Source organism: Oncorhynchus masou, chromosome 16, assembly GCF_036934945.1.
Source record: "Oncorhynchus masou masou isolate Uvic2021 chromosome 16, UVic_Omas_1.1, whole genome shotgun sequence".
NCBI classification, from domain to species: Eukaryota; Metazoa; Chordata; class Actinopteri; order Salmoniformes; family Salmonidae; genus Oncorhynchus; species Oncorhynchus masou.
The window spans coordinates 20,703,978-20,720,104 of record NC_088227.1 but is presented as its reverse complement, the minus strand read 5'-3'; the positions used below and the strand labels follow the sequence as shown (position 1 = coordinate 20,720,104).

At 46.6% G+C, this 16,127-nt stretch overlaps 1 protein-coding gene across 4 annotated transcripts in view; it reads right to left on the bottom strand.

The window, feature by feature from the left end:
* LOC135557643 (protein enabled homolog) overlaps window positions 1-16,127 on the bottom strand; it is a 145,675-nt gene that overhangs the window by 91,370 nt on the left and 38,178 nt on the right. Inside the window, exon 1 of one of the 4 annotated variants that reach the window (XM_064991118.1) lies at window positions 1,903-2,025. The exons of 2 other annotated variants lie outside the window; for them this stretch is intronic. In XM_064991118.1, coding sequence (XP_064847190.1) covers window positions 1,903-1,916 — 14 coding nt within the window. In that variant the 5' untranslated portion in view covers window positions 1,917-2,025. Of the gene's footprint in view, window positions 1-1,902; window positions 2,026-16,127 lie in introns of those variants that run through there. One more of the 4 variants, XM_064991119.1, reaches the window with a different exon arrangement.

Below are 16,127 nucleotides of genomic sequence, written 5' to 3'. Positions count from 1 at the left end.
GTAGCACCATGGTGTAGCTGGAGGACAGCTAGCTTCAGTCCTCTTCACTTTCACTTACTTAGCTAGCCAATGCAGCTAGTTAGTTTGGCCTACTCAAACATATGGCTCAAACAGAGAGGGATGGAGAGGGACTGGCAAACAGAGAGGGACCTAACTGGCTACAGCTATCCACACGTGAAGGGAAAAGCTGAGAAGAGTGTACATGTGAGAAGGAATTCCACAACAAGCAAAATGATCATACTGTTTATATGTGGCTGCTCTGAAAGTGAACTGTGTTTGTATGTGATATGGGGTGTATTCATTCCGGCGATTCTGTTAAAAAAAAAATTCTTAAATGAAGCGAACGTGACGAAATAGGGATAAACACACCTTAATTTGTACGAGCAAGAAGACAAATACATTAGATTGTCTAGTTGGAGAAACAGACGCCTCACAAGTCCTCAATTGGCAGCTTCATTAAATAGTACCCGCAAAACACCAGTCTCAATGTCAACAATGAAGAGACGACTCCAGAATGCTGGCCTTCTAGGCAGAGTTCCTCTGTCCAGTGTCTGTGTTCTTTAGCCCATCTTAATATTTTATTTTTATTGGCCAGTCTGAGATATGGCTTTTTCTTTGCAACTCTGCCTAGAAGGCCAGTGTCCCGGAGTCACCCCTTCACTGTTGACGTGGAGACTGGTGTTTTGCGGGAAATACTTAATGAAGCTGCAAGTTGAGGACTTGTGAGGTGTTTGTTTCTCAAACTAGACACTCTAATGTACTTGTCCTCTTCCTCAGTTGTGCACCGGGGCCGCCCACTCCTCTTTCTATTCTGGTTAAAGCCAGTTTGCGCTGTTCTGTGAAGGGAGTAGTACACAGAATTGTACGGGATCTTCAGTTTCTTGGAAATTCCTCACATGGAATAGCCTTCCTTTCTCAGAACAAGAATAGACTGACGAGTTTTAGAAGAAAGGTCTTTGTTTCTGGCCATTTTGAGCCTGTAATCGAACCCACAAATGCTGATGCTCCAGATACTCAACTAGTCTAAAGAAGGCCAATTTTATTGCTTCTTCAATCAGAACATCAGTTTTCAGCTGTGCTAACATAATTGCAAAAGGGTTTTCTCATGATCAATTAGCCTTTTAAAATTACAAACTTGGATTAGCTAACACAACGTTCCATTAGAAAACAGGAGTGATGGTTGCTGATAATGGGCCTCCGTACGCCTATGTAGATATCCCATTAATAATCAGCCGTTTCCAGCTACAATAGTCATTTACAACATTAACAATGTCTACACTGTATTTCTGATCAATTTGATGTTATTTTAAAGGACAAAAACAAGGACATTTCTAAGTGATCCCCATCTTTTGAACAGCAGTGTACATACATATTTACAGTACATACATGAACACTCATGCACACCCCCAGGGTAGGACTTAACTAAAAGGCTTTTTATGAACTCGTACCGAGTGTGCATCAATAAATATAGACCCACAGCAGCAAGCAGCTGAATGCTCCAGTCACTTCATCACAGGAGAAATACTGTCCTGTAACTGGACAGGAACTAGATCTGAATGGATTCTAAGAGGACATGGTCTATTAATATGAGCTATTCTGCTGGTAGAAAGAAGCCCCTATTAGACTAGGCTCTATTAATGAATCAGTGCTGGGATGATGAGTAGAGAGGCTCATGAAGCAGCTATGAAATCAGCAGCTATGAAATCAGCACAGACAGACTCTGCCCTAATCCAAACTGGGAATAATGTAGTCACTGACTAGGTCAACTCTAGAGCCTTCTTAAAAAACAGAGACATATGGAGGAAGAGGCCTCAAAGGAAACCGCTTGCTAACATTTCAAACCCACTACGTTCCCTTCCCACTCTTCCCCTGCTCGACAGAATTGCCACAGCAAGGACTTACGAGTCACGTGTCATGGCGGTGGAGGCAGCAACAGGTGTATCCAGCACCAACAACTGAGAAACGTCTGTCTGTCTGAGAGGGTCTGCCTTCGTCTGTGTCCTGCGAGGTCCAGAGAGGTGTCCAAAGAACTGCCCGACAGCACAGTGAGGCGACTGTGTAGACTAGAGGCTCCAACGGGCCTGCTGTCACTATGACCCCTCCTCCAAGGGGCTAAATCGGGCGCTCAGGCAGCCCCCCACAGAATGAATCCCTCACCCCAGGAATAAACATGCTGACTGAAAGGCGTCATTGGGACGGTTTTGTCCAGGGGCTTTTCTGAGAGAGAGCACCCCACCACCTCACCTCTCACCTCTCAGGGCTCCTCCCTTGCTCCAAACCCATCCTACCCCCTGCCCAACAACCCTTTAGCACTCGCAGTACAGCGCTCTGATATGTTGGTCCGGTGAGCAAGGGGGACATTTTAGACTGACGGACAAGCCAATATATATTTGACTGTAAAGCTGTATCACCATGGAGTATCAGTTTGGCCATACAGTATCACCCAACTCAGTCCAAGTCTCGAGCTAAATCAATGGAACCATGTGACATAATGATAGACCCTTGACTTCACAGAGAGATATGATATAGGTCTTGTCATACATCGTGTGAAGCACTGCCTCGTCGTATTGGTTCATCAGACTCTCAGACTTCCCGAGGTGTTTTAAAACAACATCTAGTCTTTTCCATCAAACTGTGATTTGGTAATTAAGAGAACGACATTCTGCCCATTCTGAAAGGCCAACCTAATTCAAATAGGAAATGTGGGTCAAGACTTTAGTGTGTTATATGTCAAGGACCAAAAGGTCACAAGGTCCCTTTCCAGACCGCCAGGGCTAGGAGGAGTTTACAAGAACAATGGGGTCCTAAATCAGCACCCAAATAGAATCCATACTCACTGAACCCTCAGCAGAGCAGGCCACTGGCCCCCCATCCACAACTATTGTAAGAGGATTAATTAATACTTTGTCATTTGCTGGCCATCAGACTGCAGGAGCTGAAAGGATTGTGGCATCCTTGCCAGAGTAGGATGAAGTTGCCCATAGACAGTGATCTAAGGGTAGATTTTGAGTCTGTGTCCCCCCCCAACCAAAGCGGCCTTGCCCGCCCTCTGGGACTTTCTCCTGTATCCATGGGGAAGATGGCACCACCATGAGAGTGGACTGAAGAGAACAAGAGGAGGAGAAACTTGCAACTGTGACTGAAACAAAAACCCACCAACACAATAAACAAGTCACTGTCTTAAGACAGCGATCAAATATATCACTACTTAATAAAAAGAGCTCTCTCCCTCCCCAGTTAACATTTGATCCTTATGGTCCATTGATCCTGTTTCTATGGTGACGTGGCCCTTTCATTCCAACGCAGGGAAATGGGCCAGTGGATTTTCAGGATGAGGGAGACATCTTTCTGACTCCCAGACACATTGTGTGTGTGTCCTTTTGTCCTGGGTTAAAAACATCCTGCTCTGCTAAAAACACAGAATGAAGACCCGGTCCAGCCCAGGTCAGTAGTCTGGTGGGTTGGTACTAAACACAGCTCACTGTAGGCCAAGTCTCTTAACCTTGCAGAGGGAGGGAGGGCACAGGGCCTTGCAGATCACCAGGATGACATTCTTCCAAGGAACAGAATCGTGAATGAAAGTGATCTTTAGTGTACCGGACAATTCGTTTTTTTTTAAAGCATGGGAACCGGTTAATAACATTATTTTATGTCCCAGGCTTTTCTTTCTAGTCGTCATGCCCCCCCCCCCCCCAAAGCCCTCACTGACACTCAGAAACATATTCCAGTGTCTGCCTGCAAGCTGAAAATCTTTGCCAGTGTGCGCGGGCATGTTTACGCTACCTGCCACTCCCCCCTCCGAACGTCAGGCTACTGTACGGATGTTACGAGCATAATTCAGAAGATAGGGAGATTTTTTGTTATAAGCTAGAGAAGAATGGATTCACATTTCAGAGCTAGTAAAGGATGCTATAGGCATAGTTAGCTAGTTAGCTCAAAGGACAATCAAAGTTACTCCATAGAAGCCGCTCCTCCTATGTACAGTCGGGGCCAAAAGTTTTGAGAATGACACACATATTCATTTCCACAAAGTTTGCTGCTTCAGTGTTACTATGGAATACTGAAGTATAATTACAAGCATTTCATAAGTGTCAAATGCTTTTATTGACAATTACATGAAGTTGATGCAAAGAGTCAATATTTGCAGTCTTGACCCCTCTTTTTCAAGACCTTTGCAATCCGCCCTGGCATGCTGTCAATTAACTTCTGGGCCACATCCTGACTGATGGCAGCCCATTCTTGCATAATTAATGCTGGGAGTTTGTCAGAATTTCTGTGTTTTTGTTTGTCCACCAGCCTCTTGAGGATTGACCACAAGTTCTCAATGGGATTAAGGTCTGGGGAGTTTCCTGACCATTGACCCAAGATATCGATGTTTTGTTCCTCGAGCCACTTAGTTATCACCTTTGCCTTATGGCAATGTGCTCCATCATGCTGGAAAAGGCATTGTTCGTCACCAAACTGTTCCTGGATGGTTGGGAGAAGTTGCTCTCGGAGGATGTGTTGGTACCATTCTTTATTCATGGCTGTGTCCTTAGGCAGAATTGTGAGTGAGCCCACTCCCTTGGCTGAAAAGCAACCCCACACATGAATGGTCTCAGGATGCTTTACTGTTGGCATGACACAGGACTGAGAGTAGAGCTCACCTTGTCTTCGCCAGACAAGCTTTGTCCGGATGCCCCAAACAATCAGAAAGGGGATTCATCAGAGAAAATGACTTTACCCCGGTCCTCAGCAGTCCAATCCCTGTACCTTTTGCAGAATATCAGTCTGTCCCTGATGTTTTTCCTGGAGAGAAGTGGCTTCTTTGCTGCCCTTCTTGACACTAGGCCATCCTCCAAAAGTCTTCACCTCACTGTGCATGCAGATGCACTCACACCTGCCTGCTGCCATTCCTGAGCAAGCTCTGTACTGGTGGTGCCCCGATCCCGCAGCTGAATCAACTTTAGGAGACGGTCCTGGTGCTTGCTGGACTTTCTTGGGCACCCTGAAGCCTTCTTCACAACATTTGAACCGCTCTCCTTGAAGTTCTTGATGATCTGATAAATGGTTGATTTAGGTGCAATCTTCCTGGCAGCAATATCCTTGGCCGTGAAGCCCTTTTTCTGCAAAGCAATGATGACGGCATGTTTCCTTGCAGGTAACCATGATTGACAGAGGAAGAACAATGATTCCAAGCACCACCCTCCTTTTGAAGCTTCCAGTCTGTTATTCGAACTCAATCAGCATGACAGAGTGATCTCCAGCCTTGTTCTCGTCAACACTCACACCTGTGTTAATGAGAGAATCACTGACATGATGTCAGCTGGTCCTTTTGTGGCAGGGCTGAAATGCAGTGTAAATGTTTTTGGGGGGGGATTATAAGATCATTTGCATGACAAAGAGGGACTTTGCAATTAATTGCAATTCATCTGATCACTCTTCATAACATTCTGGAGTATATGCAAATTGCCATCATACAAACGGAGGCAGCAGACTTTGTGAAAATTAATATTTGTGTCATTCTCAAAACTTCTGGCCACGACTGTAGAATTCTGTGGACTTAAGTCAAATGATGCAGGTCACAAGATGTCCAGCCTTCGAGCCTCCTCCTCAAACTTTCTCGCTCTATTTCAACCTGCAAAATTTCAGTTGCATCTTGCGCCATAGGCTACACTTGTCCATCACGCACGTAAACAACTAGCTTGCCTGCTCTATCAGCACTGATTGGAGGAGTCATTTCATTTGCTAAAAGTTTTTAAAAAATGATTTCACAGTGAAAAAAAATATATATAAAAAGTTACACCACCTGTTAAAAATGCAGCCGTAAGTGGAGTTGCATCTGTGAGATGCCGGAGAGGAAATTGTCCCATGGAGGGAATCACAGTCGTGTCTGAATCCGCACATAAATCAGAGGCCTGCTGAGCTAGCTGGGTGGCTGGGGAGAAGCTTGTATTATTTGTTAGCAACCAGCCGTTGCTACAATAACCTTGAAACTGGTTGTGAATATTCACTGATGCACAGCAGAGAGCTGGGGGGGGGAATCTGAGGACACTCATGTCTGTCTGCATACTATTCCTAACACGCACAATGAGCTTGAAGTCAGGCACTACCTTAGTACTGTGAGTAGAGTCTGACCGATGTAATGTAATGAGATAAATGTTTTTTAAAAAACAACGTTATTTCACAGGTTAAAAAAGGAACAGAAAGGAACGATATAAAGCAGTACTTTTTTGGGGTTCAAACCTAGATATGCACTCAGACTCTTTGTGTATATGGGCCCTGGTCTGGTCTGATCTGTGTAACTAACTGCCAAAGAGCTTTCTGTTCTGAGCAGTAAAGAGCTGAGTGATGAGGGCTGGTTGTTCCTCTATGGCCCTGATCTCTGTGGCCCAAACTCAGTCACTGCTTTCATTGCAGACGTACGTATGCTTGGGAATCCAGCAGAGACTGTTATTGTCTATCTAAAGCAGAGGGGACTGGGTTGTGGTGTGAGAGATGTCGAGGTAAAACCACCCCAGGGACATTTTCTCCTGAACTACAACACAAGCATCGCTTAAGAGATTTTGAAGACACCATGCTGTAATTGCACCCAACAAGCATATCAAATGTATCTGATGAGGGGCTAAATCGCAACAGTGATTCCTTCTCTACATTTCTCCTGATCGATAGAAGACGTACACGACGGGAAAGCTAGCCATCTTAAGACGAGAATGCACTAACTGTTAGTCGCTCTAGAGAAGAGTGTCTGCTAAATGAATCGAATATAAAAATGGATAGGTGGGAAGGTCTGCTGTGTCTTTTCCCTGGCATCACAGACGGGCACCCCTGGGACCCTCGGCATAGTTGATAAATTATCCTTTGAGGCCCCCTGAGTGACAGGTCAACAGAAGCAGTAGTCTGCCTTGTGGGTTCTATCAGTCAGCTTGTCAGCGGACTTCCCAGCCTGGTCACAAGCTGGATCTGGCCCACTGCAACGCTGAGACCGTAATCCCTAAATCTTTTAATATCATGTTGAAAATGCTCTGCTGTATGGACAGAAATGCCACGCTGGACAAAGATCTGGTTTCACAGCAACGGTGAGGTTGGACTCTGGGGTTGGGCTGAATCTGACAACTCTCGAACATGCAGCACTCATACACACGGCAAACCTCAAGGCCTATGCTACCGTCGTCGACTATAAACCGGGCCTTAACTTATCCCTGTAACCTCCAAAGACACCTTATAGAGAGAAGAGGCAGAAGCAAAGCTTTACAGTATATGGGTAATATGCAGAGTCAGTGAAATAAGTCGATATACACAAACTGAAAAATCAATATATTGAGGAATTGACCTTAAAAACATCCACTTAGCAAATTGACTCCGTTGGTCTGATAATTGATAGCATCAATGCTCAGTGCGACCCACCAATGTGGATCTACAGCAGTGGAAGCTGCTGAGGGGAAAACGGCTCAAAATAATGTCTGGAATGGAGTGGATGGAATGGCACCATGGAAACCATGTGTTTGATGTATTTGATACCATTCCACTTATTCTGCTCCAGCCATTACCACGAGCCCATTCTCTCCAATTAAGGTGCCACCAACTTCCTGTGATCTACAGCGTACTAAAACAAGTTAAGGCTGTACTTTTGTTAGACTCAATAACAGCTATAGAGTACAAACATATATTGATGGAAGGAAGCCATGAATCTCAGTGAAATAACTCCCACATGAGTGGAATTGAGTGAGTGAGTGAGTGAGTGAGTGAGTGAGTGAGTGAGTGAGTGAGTGAGTGAGTGAGTGAGTGAGTGAGTGGAATTCCACAGTCACCATAAAGCCAGTTCCAGAGGTGTTAAACAAACAAGAAATTTGCTTCTGATTAAAATAACAAAGACTGGTCAGGAAGTAAACTTTCACAGCAGAAATCTATCTGCTTGTTTGGGATAAGAGGAGTTTACACATTGCAACCTCTGAAGTGGATGCGGGCAGAATTCTGCAATGCAAATGTAACGAGACGACTGTTTGCTGTGCTTATTACAGTGGTGTAAATTCAGACTTTCCTGTACGCAAAGTGGACCGTGAGGAAATTGCACCGAAAAGATCCCACCATCTGAACTGTCAGTATCACTGCTAGAACGTTCTCTATGATGAGCACTACAGTACCAACATAGAGTTAACAGAACGATTAAGGAGAGGTGTTTTACTGTCTGGGATGTTGGTCTAATCCTCCAGGTGAAGGAGAGGTGTTTTACTGTCTGGGATGTTGGTCTAATCCTATCCTCCAGGTTAAGGAGAGGTGATTTACTGTCTGCGATGTTGGTCTAATCCTCCAGGTGAAGGAGAGGTGTTTTACTGTCTGGGATGTTGGTCTAATCCTCTCCTCCAGGTTAAGGAGAGGTGTTTTACTGTCTGGGATGTTGGTCTAATCCTCTCCTCCAGGTTAAGGAGAGGTGTTTTACTGTCTGGGATGTTGGTCTAATCCTCTCCTCCAGGTGAAGGAGAGGTGTTTTACTGTCTGGGATGTTGGTCTAATCCTCTCCTCCAGGTGAAGGAGAGGTGTTTTACTGTCTGGGATGTTGGTCTAATCCTCTCCTCCAGGTTAAGGAGAGGTGTTTTACTGTCTGGGATGTTGGTCTAATCCTCTCCTCCAGGTTAAGGAGAGGTGTTTTACTGTCTGGGATGTTGGTCTAATCCTCCAGGTTAAGGAGAGGTGTTTTACTGTCTGGGATGTTGGTCTAATCCTCTCCTCCAGGTTAAGAAGAGGTGTTTTACTGTCTGGGATGTTGGTCTAATCCTCCAGGTGAAGGAGAGGTGTTTTACTGTCTGGGATGTTGGTCTAATCCTCCAGGTGAAGGAGAGGTGTTTTACTGTCTGGGATGTTGGTCTAATCCTCCAGGTGAATGAGAGGTGTTTTACTGTCTGGGATGTTGGTCTAATCCTCTCCTCCAGGTTAAGGAGAGGTGTTTTACTGTCTGGGATGTTGGTCTAATCCTCCAGGTTAAGGAGAGGTGTTTTACTGTCTGGGATGTTAGTCTAATCCTCTCCTCCAGGTTAAGGAGAGGTGTTTTACTGTCTGGGATGTTGGTCTAATCCTCCAGGTGAAGGAGAGGTGTTTTACTGTCTGGGATGTTGGTCTAATCCTCTCATCCAGGTTAAGGAGAGGTGTTTTACTGTCTGGGATGTTGGTCTAATCCTCTCCTCCAGGTGAAGGAGAGGTGTTTTACTGTCTGGGATGTTGGTCTAATCCTCTCCTCCAGGTGAAGGAGAGGTGTTTTACTGTCTGGGATGTTGGTCTAATCCTCTCCTCCAGGTGAAGGAGAGGTGTTTTACTGTCTGGGATGTTGGTCTAATCCTCTCCTCCAGGTTAAGGAGAGGTGTTTTACTGTCTGGGATGTTGGTCTAATCCTCTCCTCCAGGTTAAGGAGAGGTATTTTACTGTCTGGGATGTTGGTCTAATCCTCTCCTCCAGGTGAAGGAGAGGTGTTTTACTGTCTGGGATGTTGGTCTAATCCTCTCCTCCAGGTTAAGGAGAGGTGTTTTACTGTCTGGGATGTTGGTCTAATCCTCTCCTCCAGGTTAAGGAGAGGTATTTTACTGTCTGGGATGTTGGTCTAATCCTCTTCTCCAGGTTAAGGAGAGGTGTTTTACTGTCTGGGATGTTGGTCTAATCCTCCAGGTTAAGGAGAGGTGTTTTACTGTCTGGGATGTTGGTCTAATCCTCCAGGTGAAGGAGAGGTGTTTTACTGTCTGGGATGTTAGTCTAATCCTCCAGGTGAAGGAGAGGTGTTTTACTGTCTGGGATGTTGGTCTAATCCTCTCCTCCAGGTTAAGGAGAGGTGTTTTACTGTCTGGGATGTTAGTCTAATCCTCCAGGTGAAGGAGAGGTGTTTTACTGTCTGGGATGTTGGTCTAATCCTCCAGGTTAAGGAGAGGTGTTTTACTGTCTGGGATGTTGGTCTAATCCTCTCTTCCAGGTGAAGGAGAGGTGTTTTACTGTCTGGGATGTTGGTCTAATCCTCTCCTCCAGGTTAAGGAGAGGTGTTTTACTGTCTGGGATGTTGGTCTAATCCTCTCCTCCAGGTTAAGGAGAGGTGTTTTACTGTCTGGGATGTTGGTCTAATCCTCTCCTCCAGGTTAAGGAGAGGTGTTTTACTGTCTGGGATGTTGGTCTAATCCTCCAGGTGAAGGAGAGGTGTTTTACTGTCTGGGATGTTGGTCTAATCCTCTCCTCCAGGTTATGGAGAGGTGTTTTACTGTCTGGGATGTTGGTCTAATCCTCTCCTCCAGGTTATGGAGAGGTGTTTTACTGTCTGGGATGTCGTGTGTGTGTGTGTGTGTGTGTGTGTGTGTGTGTGTGTGTGTGTGTGTGTGTGTGTGTGTGTGTGTGTGTGTGTGTGTGTGTGTGTGTGTGTGTGTGTGTGTGTGTGTGTGTGTGTGTGTGTGTGTGTGTTTCTGCATATTAGGCCCTCGTTAAAATCAGTGAAACAGAGAGACAGAGGCCTCTGTCGTCCTCCACACCGTCACATCCCATTATTCCCATGAGCCTCTTTCCACAGCGGATCACTCAACAAGAGGAATGTCTACACTGCATTCCTTCCACATCAGCACTGCAACAGTCAGCCAGGGAGGCCTAAAATGAAAAGCCTTCAAGCTAGGAGATGCACAGGAGAGCTATGCTGCTCTAAACGCAAATTACACCACTCTGGTTGGAAGCCCAGTATTTAATTCAGCTCTTGATGGAATAGGATCTGTAGCTATCGCCCGCCTCCAGTCCCAGTCTGGTGCTGAGAAGCATCCACATTCTGGACTGTTATAGAATGGTTTCGGCAGGTAGCCTGGAATCTGTACGAACTCACACTGAATATCGCTGGAATCCATACTGAAACAGAGCAATATTCAGTTAGGAGTCCAGGCTATGAAGGGTGGGTCAGGGTTGGGGGGTCAAAGTTTCACGAGGCTCTCTGTCAAACATCCATCTCTGTAAAGCCTTGTAGACAGGAGGAAGGACAGAGATAGCCTGGAAAAACACAGTCTCTGGCCTGAGGAGAAACTGTGCCGACAGTGCTGTTTATAGCCCAAACAGACCGTGTGATACGTGGGGGAGGGGGAGTGGTGTCATGCCCTGCCACTTTTGACTCTCACGACAATTGAGTGAAGAGTGGTTACTCTGGATTACTGTGGAGAGTGAGTGAATTGATTATGCAAACTTCTGGACATAGATTATGAAACAGGAGCAGGGTCTGGAGCGGTCCGTATGACCTTTGGGTGACCTAGTGGCAGTAATAGTGCTGACACAGAGGGAGAGACAGGGAGGTAGCAGTGGCAGTCCCCAGGGAGACATCAGCAGTGGTGTGGTCAGCTAGTCTCCAACTGGCCTGGCATCTTCTAATACACATGGACGCTGAGACGAAGTGCTCCCATGCACAACAACAACGACGACGTCGTCATCTATAGGTGGACTGTGCTACTCTGAATGTGGCTTGTTGACATTTGTAGGAAGAGCTAGGCCTACATAAACATATCTCCAGATCTCATCTCTACGCCTCACACTCATTTTACAGACTGTACCAAGACGTTTTGGAACATCTTTGTCTCGTGAATGAGCCACACATCATAACAGAAGACAAGTAGAGACCTACTCTACTTGGACTTTGACGTTCATCTTTATCTCGTGAATGAGCCACACATCATAACAGAAGACAAGTAGAGACCTACTCTACTTGGACTTTGACGTTCATCTTTATCTCGTGAATGAGCCACACATCATAACAGAAGACAAGTAGAGACCCAGCCTACTTGGACTTTGTCGTTCATCTTTATCTCGTGAATGAGCCACACATCATAACAGAAGACAAGTAGAGACCTAGCCTACTTGGACTTTGTCGTTCATCTTTATCTCGTGAATGAGCCACACATCATAACAGAAGACAAGTAGAGACCCAGCCTACTTGGACTTTGTCGTTCATCTTTATCTCGTGAATGAGCCACACATCATAACAGAAGACAAGTAGAGACCTAGCCTACTTGGACTTTGTCGTTCATCTTTATCTCGTGAATGAGCCACACATCATAACAGAAGACAAGTAGAGACCCAGCCTACTTGGACTTTGTCGTTCAACTTTATCTCGTGAATGAGCCACACATCATAACAGAAGACAAGTAGAGACCTAGCCTACTTGGACTTTGTCGTTCAACTTTATCTCGTGAATGAGCCACACATCATAACAGAAGACAAGTAGAGACCTAGTCTACTTGGACTTTGTCGTCATCCTTATCTTGTGAATGAGCCACACATCATAACAGAAGACAAGTAGAGACCCAGCCTACTTGGACTTTGTCGTTCATCTTTATCTTGTGAATGAGCCACACATCATAACAGAAGACAAGTAGAGACCCAGCCTACTTGGACTTTGCCGTTCATCTTTATCTCGTGAATGCACCAAGCTAAAGTATCACTCTGAACATGCACTGGGTGGGTAACCTATATTGCACTTTGCTTTGTTGACTTCAGACATGCCTCAAGAAGTGGAGAGTCACACTTCCATTTGGCTGTTCCTTAGAGATGTGAATGTGTTTTGAGTTTGACTAAAGAGGAAGTAACTCTAAAGCCACTAAACCCCATGCCTAAGGTTTGCCAAACCGGAGCCTTCAAATCCTCCCATAGACCAGAAGATTGCCAAAGCTACAGCTGAACAAGTCTCCCAGAGAAGAACAGTCTCCCGAGCAATACGAATCAGAGAAGAGACATGCAGACTAACATGGGTCTGTTCTTCTCACTGCATCTTCCAGGAGCAGTAGGCGTCCCTCTGAACTAGGAAGGGAACCGAAGAGAACGGGTAGAATGATCTAATACAAGGCCAAGAGGACTTAGGAAATGTCCAGGGGTCAGCAGTTTTACTGTGTCAGAATGCTTCCAGGGGTGCCGTGCTGGCAATGAAGCTTAAGAACACAACAAGATAAGCAAGAGAAACATCAGGCTCTCTTCCGAATGACATTTCTGCATGTGTTGATGAAACCACCACCCCCTTTCCTCCTCTCCTTGCACATCCCATTGCTTTGCCTTTTTAAAATTAAGCCTTGCTTTGAGCTTGGCTGTTGGGTAAGATGCTCTGTGTGGGGTAGAATTACCATGCAAGACTAGAGAAAAGCAGGATAGGGGAATTGAACAGGGGAATTCTTTACATTTTCACAAAGGCTGGTTGTGTGCCATGAGAACCCTAAATGCCTTTTCAGCGGGCGGACAGCAGGAAGAGTGAGAGAGGGGAGGAAGAGAGGAGACGAATGAGCAGGAGAAAGGGGAGGAAGAGGGAGGGGGCTGCGTGTTAATATTCTAACTGGCCTACTGAGCTCAGAGACAGTCTCTCAGGCCTGCTGTCAACATCGCTGACGAGAGGGGGAGAGGTGGTGTGTGTTTTGGAGAGGACACTTCAGAGCCGACATACACGGCAGATACATTTGGTTGTGGTAATAGGAGAGATGATGTATTGCATGCAATATGAGTCCTCCCAAGACATCCCATAGTCGCACTACATCAGCATCAGCCTGAATGCTTAGTGAAACGCTCGGTGTTGAACAGGCTGATGAATGTCAGAGAACTGCCTTCAGTTCTTTGTATTGAAGGAGCACCTGTTGTTGTGGGTGTGAAGATGGAGGGAGGGAGGGAACGAGAGGGTGAGCAACAACCAGGGAACAGCTGACGTGTGTGGAGAGGTGAGAATTATGCTAACCTGTCAGAGTGTCAGAGCAATTTAGTAAGGACCTGATAAACTGTGCTGCACGTGACACACTTACCGACGTCACTCAAGACACTTAGATTACTTAGTTACTGGGAAGATTAAACTACCAATGGGACATTAAAAACTGTAACATCTTATGCTTCACGGAGTCGTGGCTGAACGACAACAATATCAACATACAGCTGGCTGGTTATACGATGTACCGGCAGAATGGAACAGTGGCGTCTGGTAAGACAAGGGGCGGAGGTCTATGTATTTTTGTAAACAACAGCTGGTGCGCGATATCTAAGGAAGTGTCATGTCTTGTTATGTCTGTTCCTGTCCTTTCTCTTCACTCTGTCTCTCTCTGCTGGTCTTTTTAGGTTACCTTCTCTGTCTCTCATTCTTCAGCTGTTCTACATCTCCCCTAACTAGCTCATTCACTCTTTCACACCTGTTCTCTCTTCCCCCTCTGATTAGGTCTCTATTTCTCTCTCTGTTCCTGCTACTTTCAGTGTCTGATTCTAGTTTGTGTTTTTGATGCCAGAAGCAAGCTGTCGTCTCGTTTGCTTCCACCTTGTCCTATCCTGTCGGAGTCTGCCTGGCAGGTGCATCCTGCACTATACTACGTTCTTTTTGTTCCATTGTCAACGTTTGAAGAGGATTTATGCCATTCCTGTTTTTCATTAAAGAACTCTGTTTTCTGTTAAAGCCGCTTTTGGGTCTTCACTCAAGTACATAACAGAAGAATCAGACCAAGAATGGACCCAGCGGCTCCGGACCCTTTTCACTCCGCCGTCGAGATCCAGGGAGCGATGCTAGGCAGACACGAGGAGGAATTGTCTGCTGCTCGACATGCCGTTGAGACCCTGGCCGTCCAAGTCTCCGACCTCACAAGACAGGTTCACCAACTCCACCTCGATCCACCGCCCACTTCCAGGGTTTCCGAGTCTCCGGAGCCCAGGATCAACAACCCGCCCTGTTACTCTGGGGAGCCCACTGAGTGCCGCTCATTCCTCACTCAGTGTGATGTGGTGTTCTCTCTCCAGCCCAACACTTACTCCAGGAGCGCAGCCCGCATCGCCTACGTCATTTCTCTCCTTACCGGACGGGCGCGTGAGTGGGGCACGGCAATCTGGGAGGCGAGGGCTGAGTGTATTAACCAGTTTCAGGACTTTAAGGAGGAGATGATACGGGTTTTTGACCGTTCTGTTTTTGGGGAGGAGGCTTCCAGGGCCCTGTCTTCCCTATGTCAGGGGAATCGATCCATAACGGATTATTCTATTGAGTTTCGCACTCTCGCTGCCTCTAGTGACTGGAACGAGCCGGCTTTGCTCGCTCGTTTTCTGGAGGGTCTCCTCGTCGAGGTTAAGGATGAGATCCTCTCCCGGGAGGTTCCTTCCAGTCTGGACTCCTTAATAGCCCTCGCTATTCGCATAGAGCGACGGTTTGATCTTCGTCGCCGAGCTCGTGGAAAGGAGCTCGCGTTCTCCGTTGCTCCCCTCTCCACATCACTGCCACCTGCCGCATCACTGCCACCCTCCTCCGCCGGCTCGGATGCTGAGCCTATGCAGCTGGGGGTATCCGCATCTCGGCCAAGGAGAAGGAACGGAGAATCACCAATCGCCTCTGTCTCTACTGCGGCTCCGCTGGTCATTTTGTCACCTCATGTCCAGTAAAAGCCAGAGCTCATCAGTAAGGGGAGGGCTACTGGTGAGCGCAACTACTCAGGCCTCTCCTTCTGGATCACGCACTACCTTTCCGGTCCATCTCCGCTGGCCCGGTTCATCTGCTTCCTGCAGTGCCTTGATAGACTCTGGGGCGGAGGGCTGTTTTATGGACGAGACCTGGGCTCGGGAACATGACATTCCTCTCAGACAGTTAGGGAGCCCACGGCCTTGTTCGCTTTAGATGGTAGTTCTCTCCCCAAGATTCAGCGTGAGACGCTGCCTTTAACCCTCACTGTCTCTGGTAATCATAGCGAAACCATTTCTTTTTAATTTTTCGTTCACCTTTTACACCTGTTGTTTTGGGTCATCCCTGGCTAGTGCGCCATAACCCTTCTATTAATTGGTCTAGTAATACTATCCTATCCTGGAATGTTTCTTGTCATGTGACCTGTTTAATGTCTGCTATCCCTCCTGTTTCCTCTGTCTCTTCTTCACAGGAGGAGCCTGGCGATTTGACAGGGGTGCCGGAGGAGTATCACGATCTGCGCACGGTGTTCAGTCGTTCCAAGGCCACTTCTCTCCCTCCACACCGGTCGTATGACTGTAGTATTGATCTCCTTCCGGGAACTACTCCCCCGGGGTAGATTATACTCTCTGTCGGCTCCCGAACGTAAGGCTCTCGAGGATTATTTGTCGGTTTCGCTCGACGCCGGTACCATAGTCTCCTCCTCCTCTCCCGCCGGAGCGGGGTTTTTTTTTGTTCAGAAGAAGGACGGGTCCCT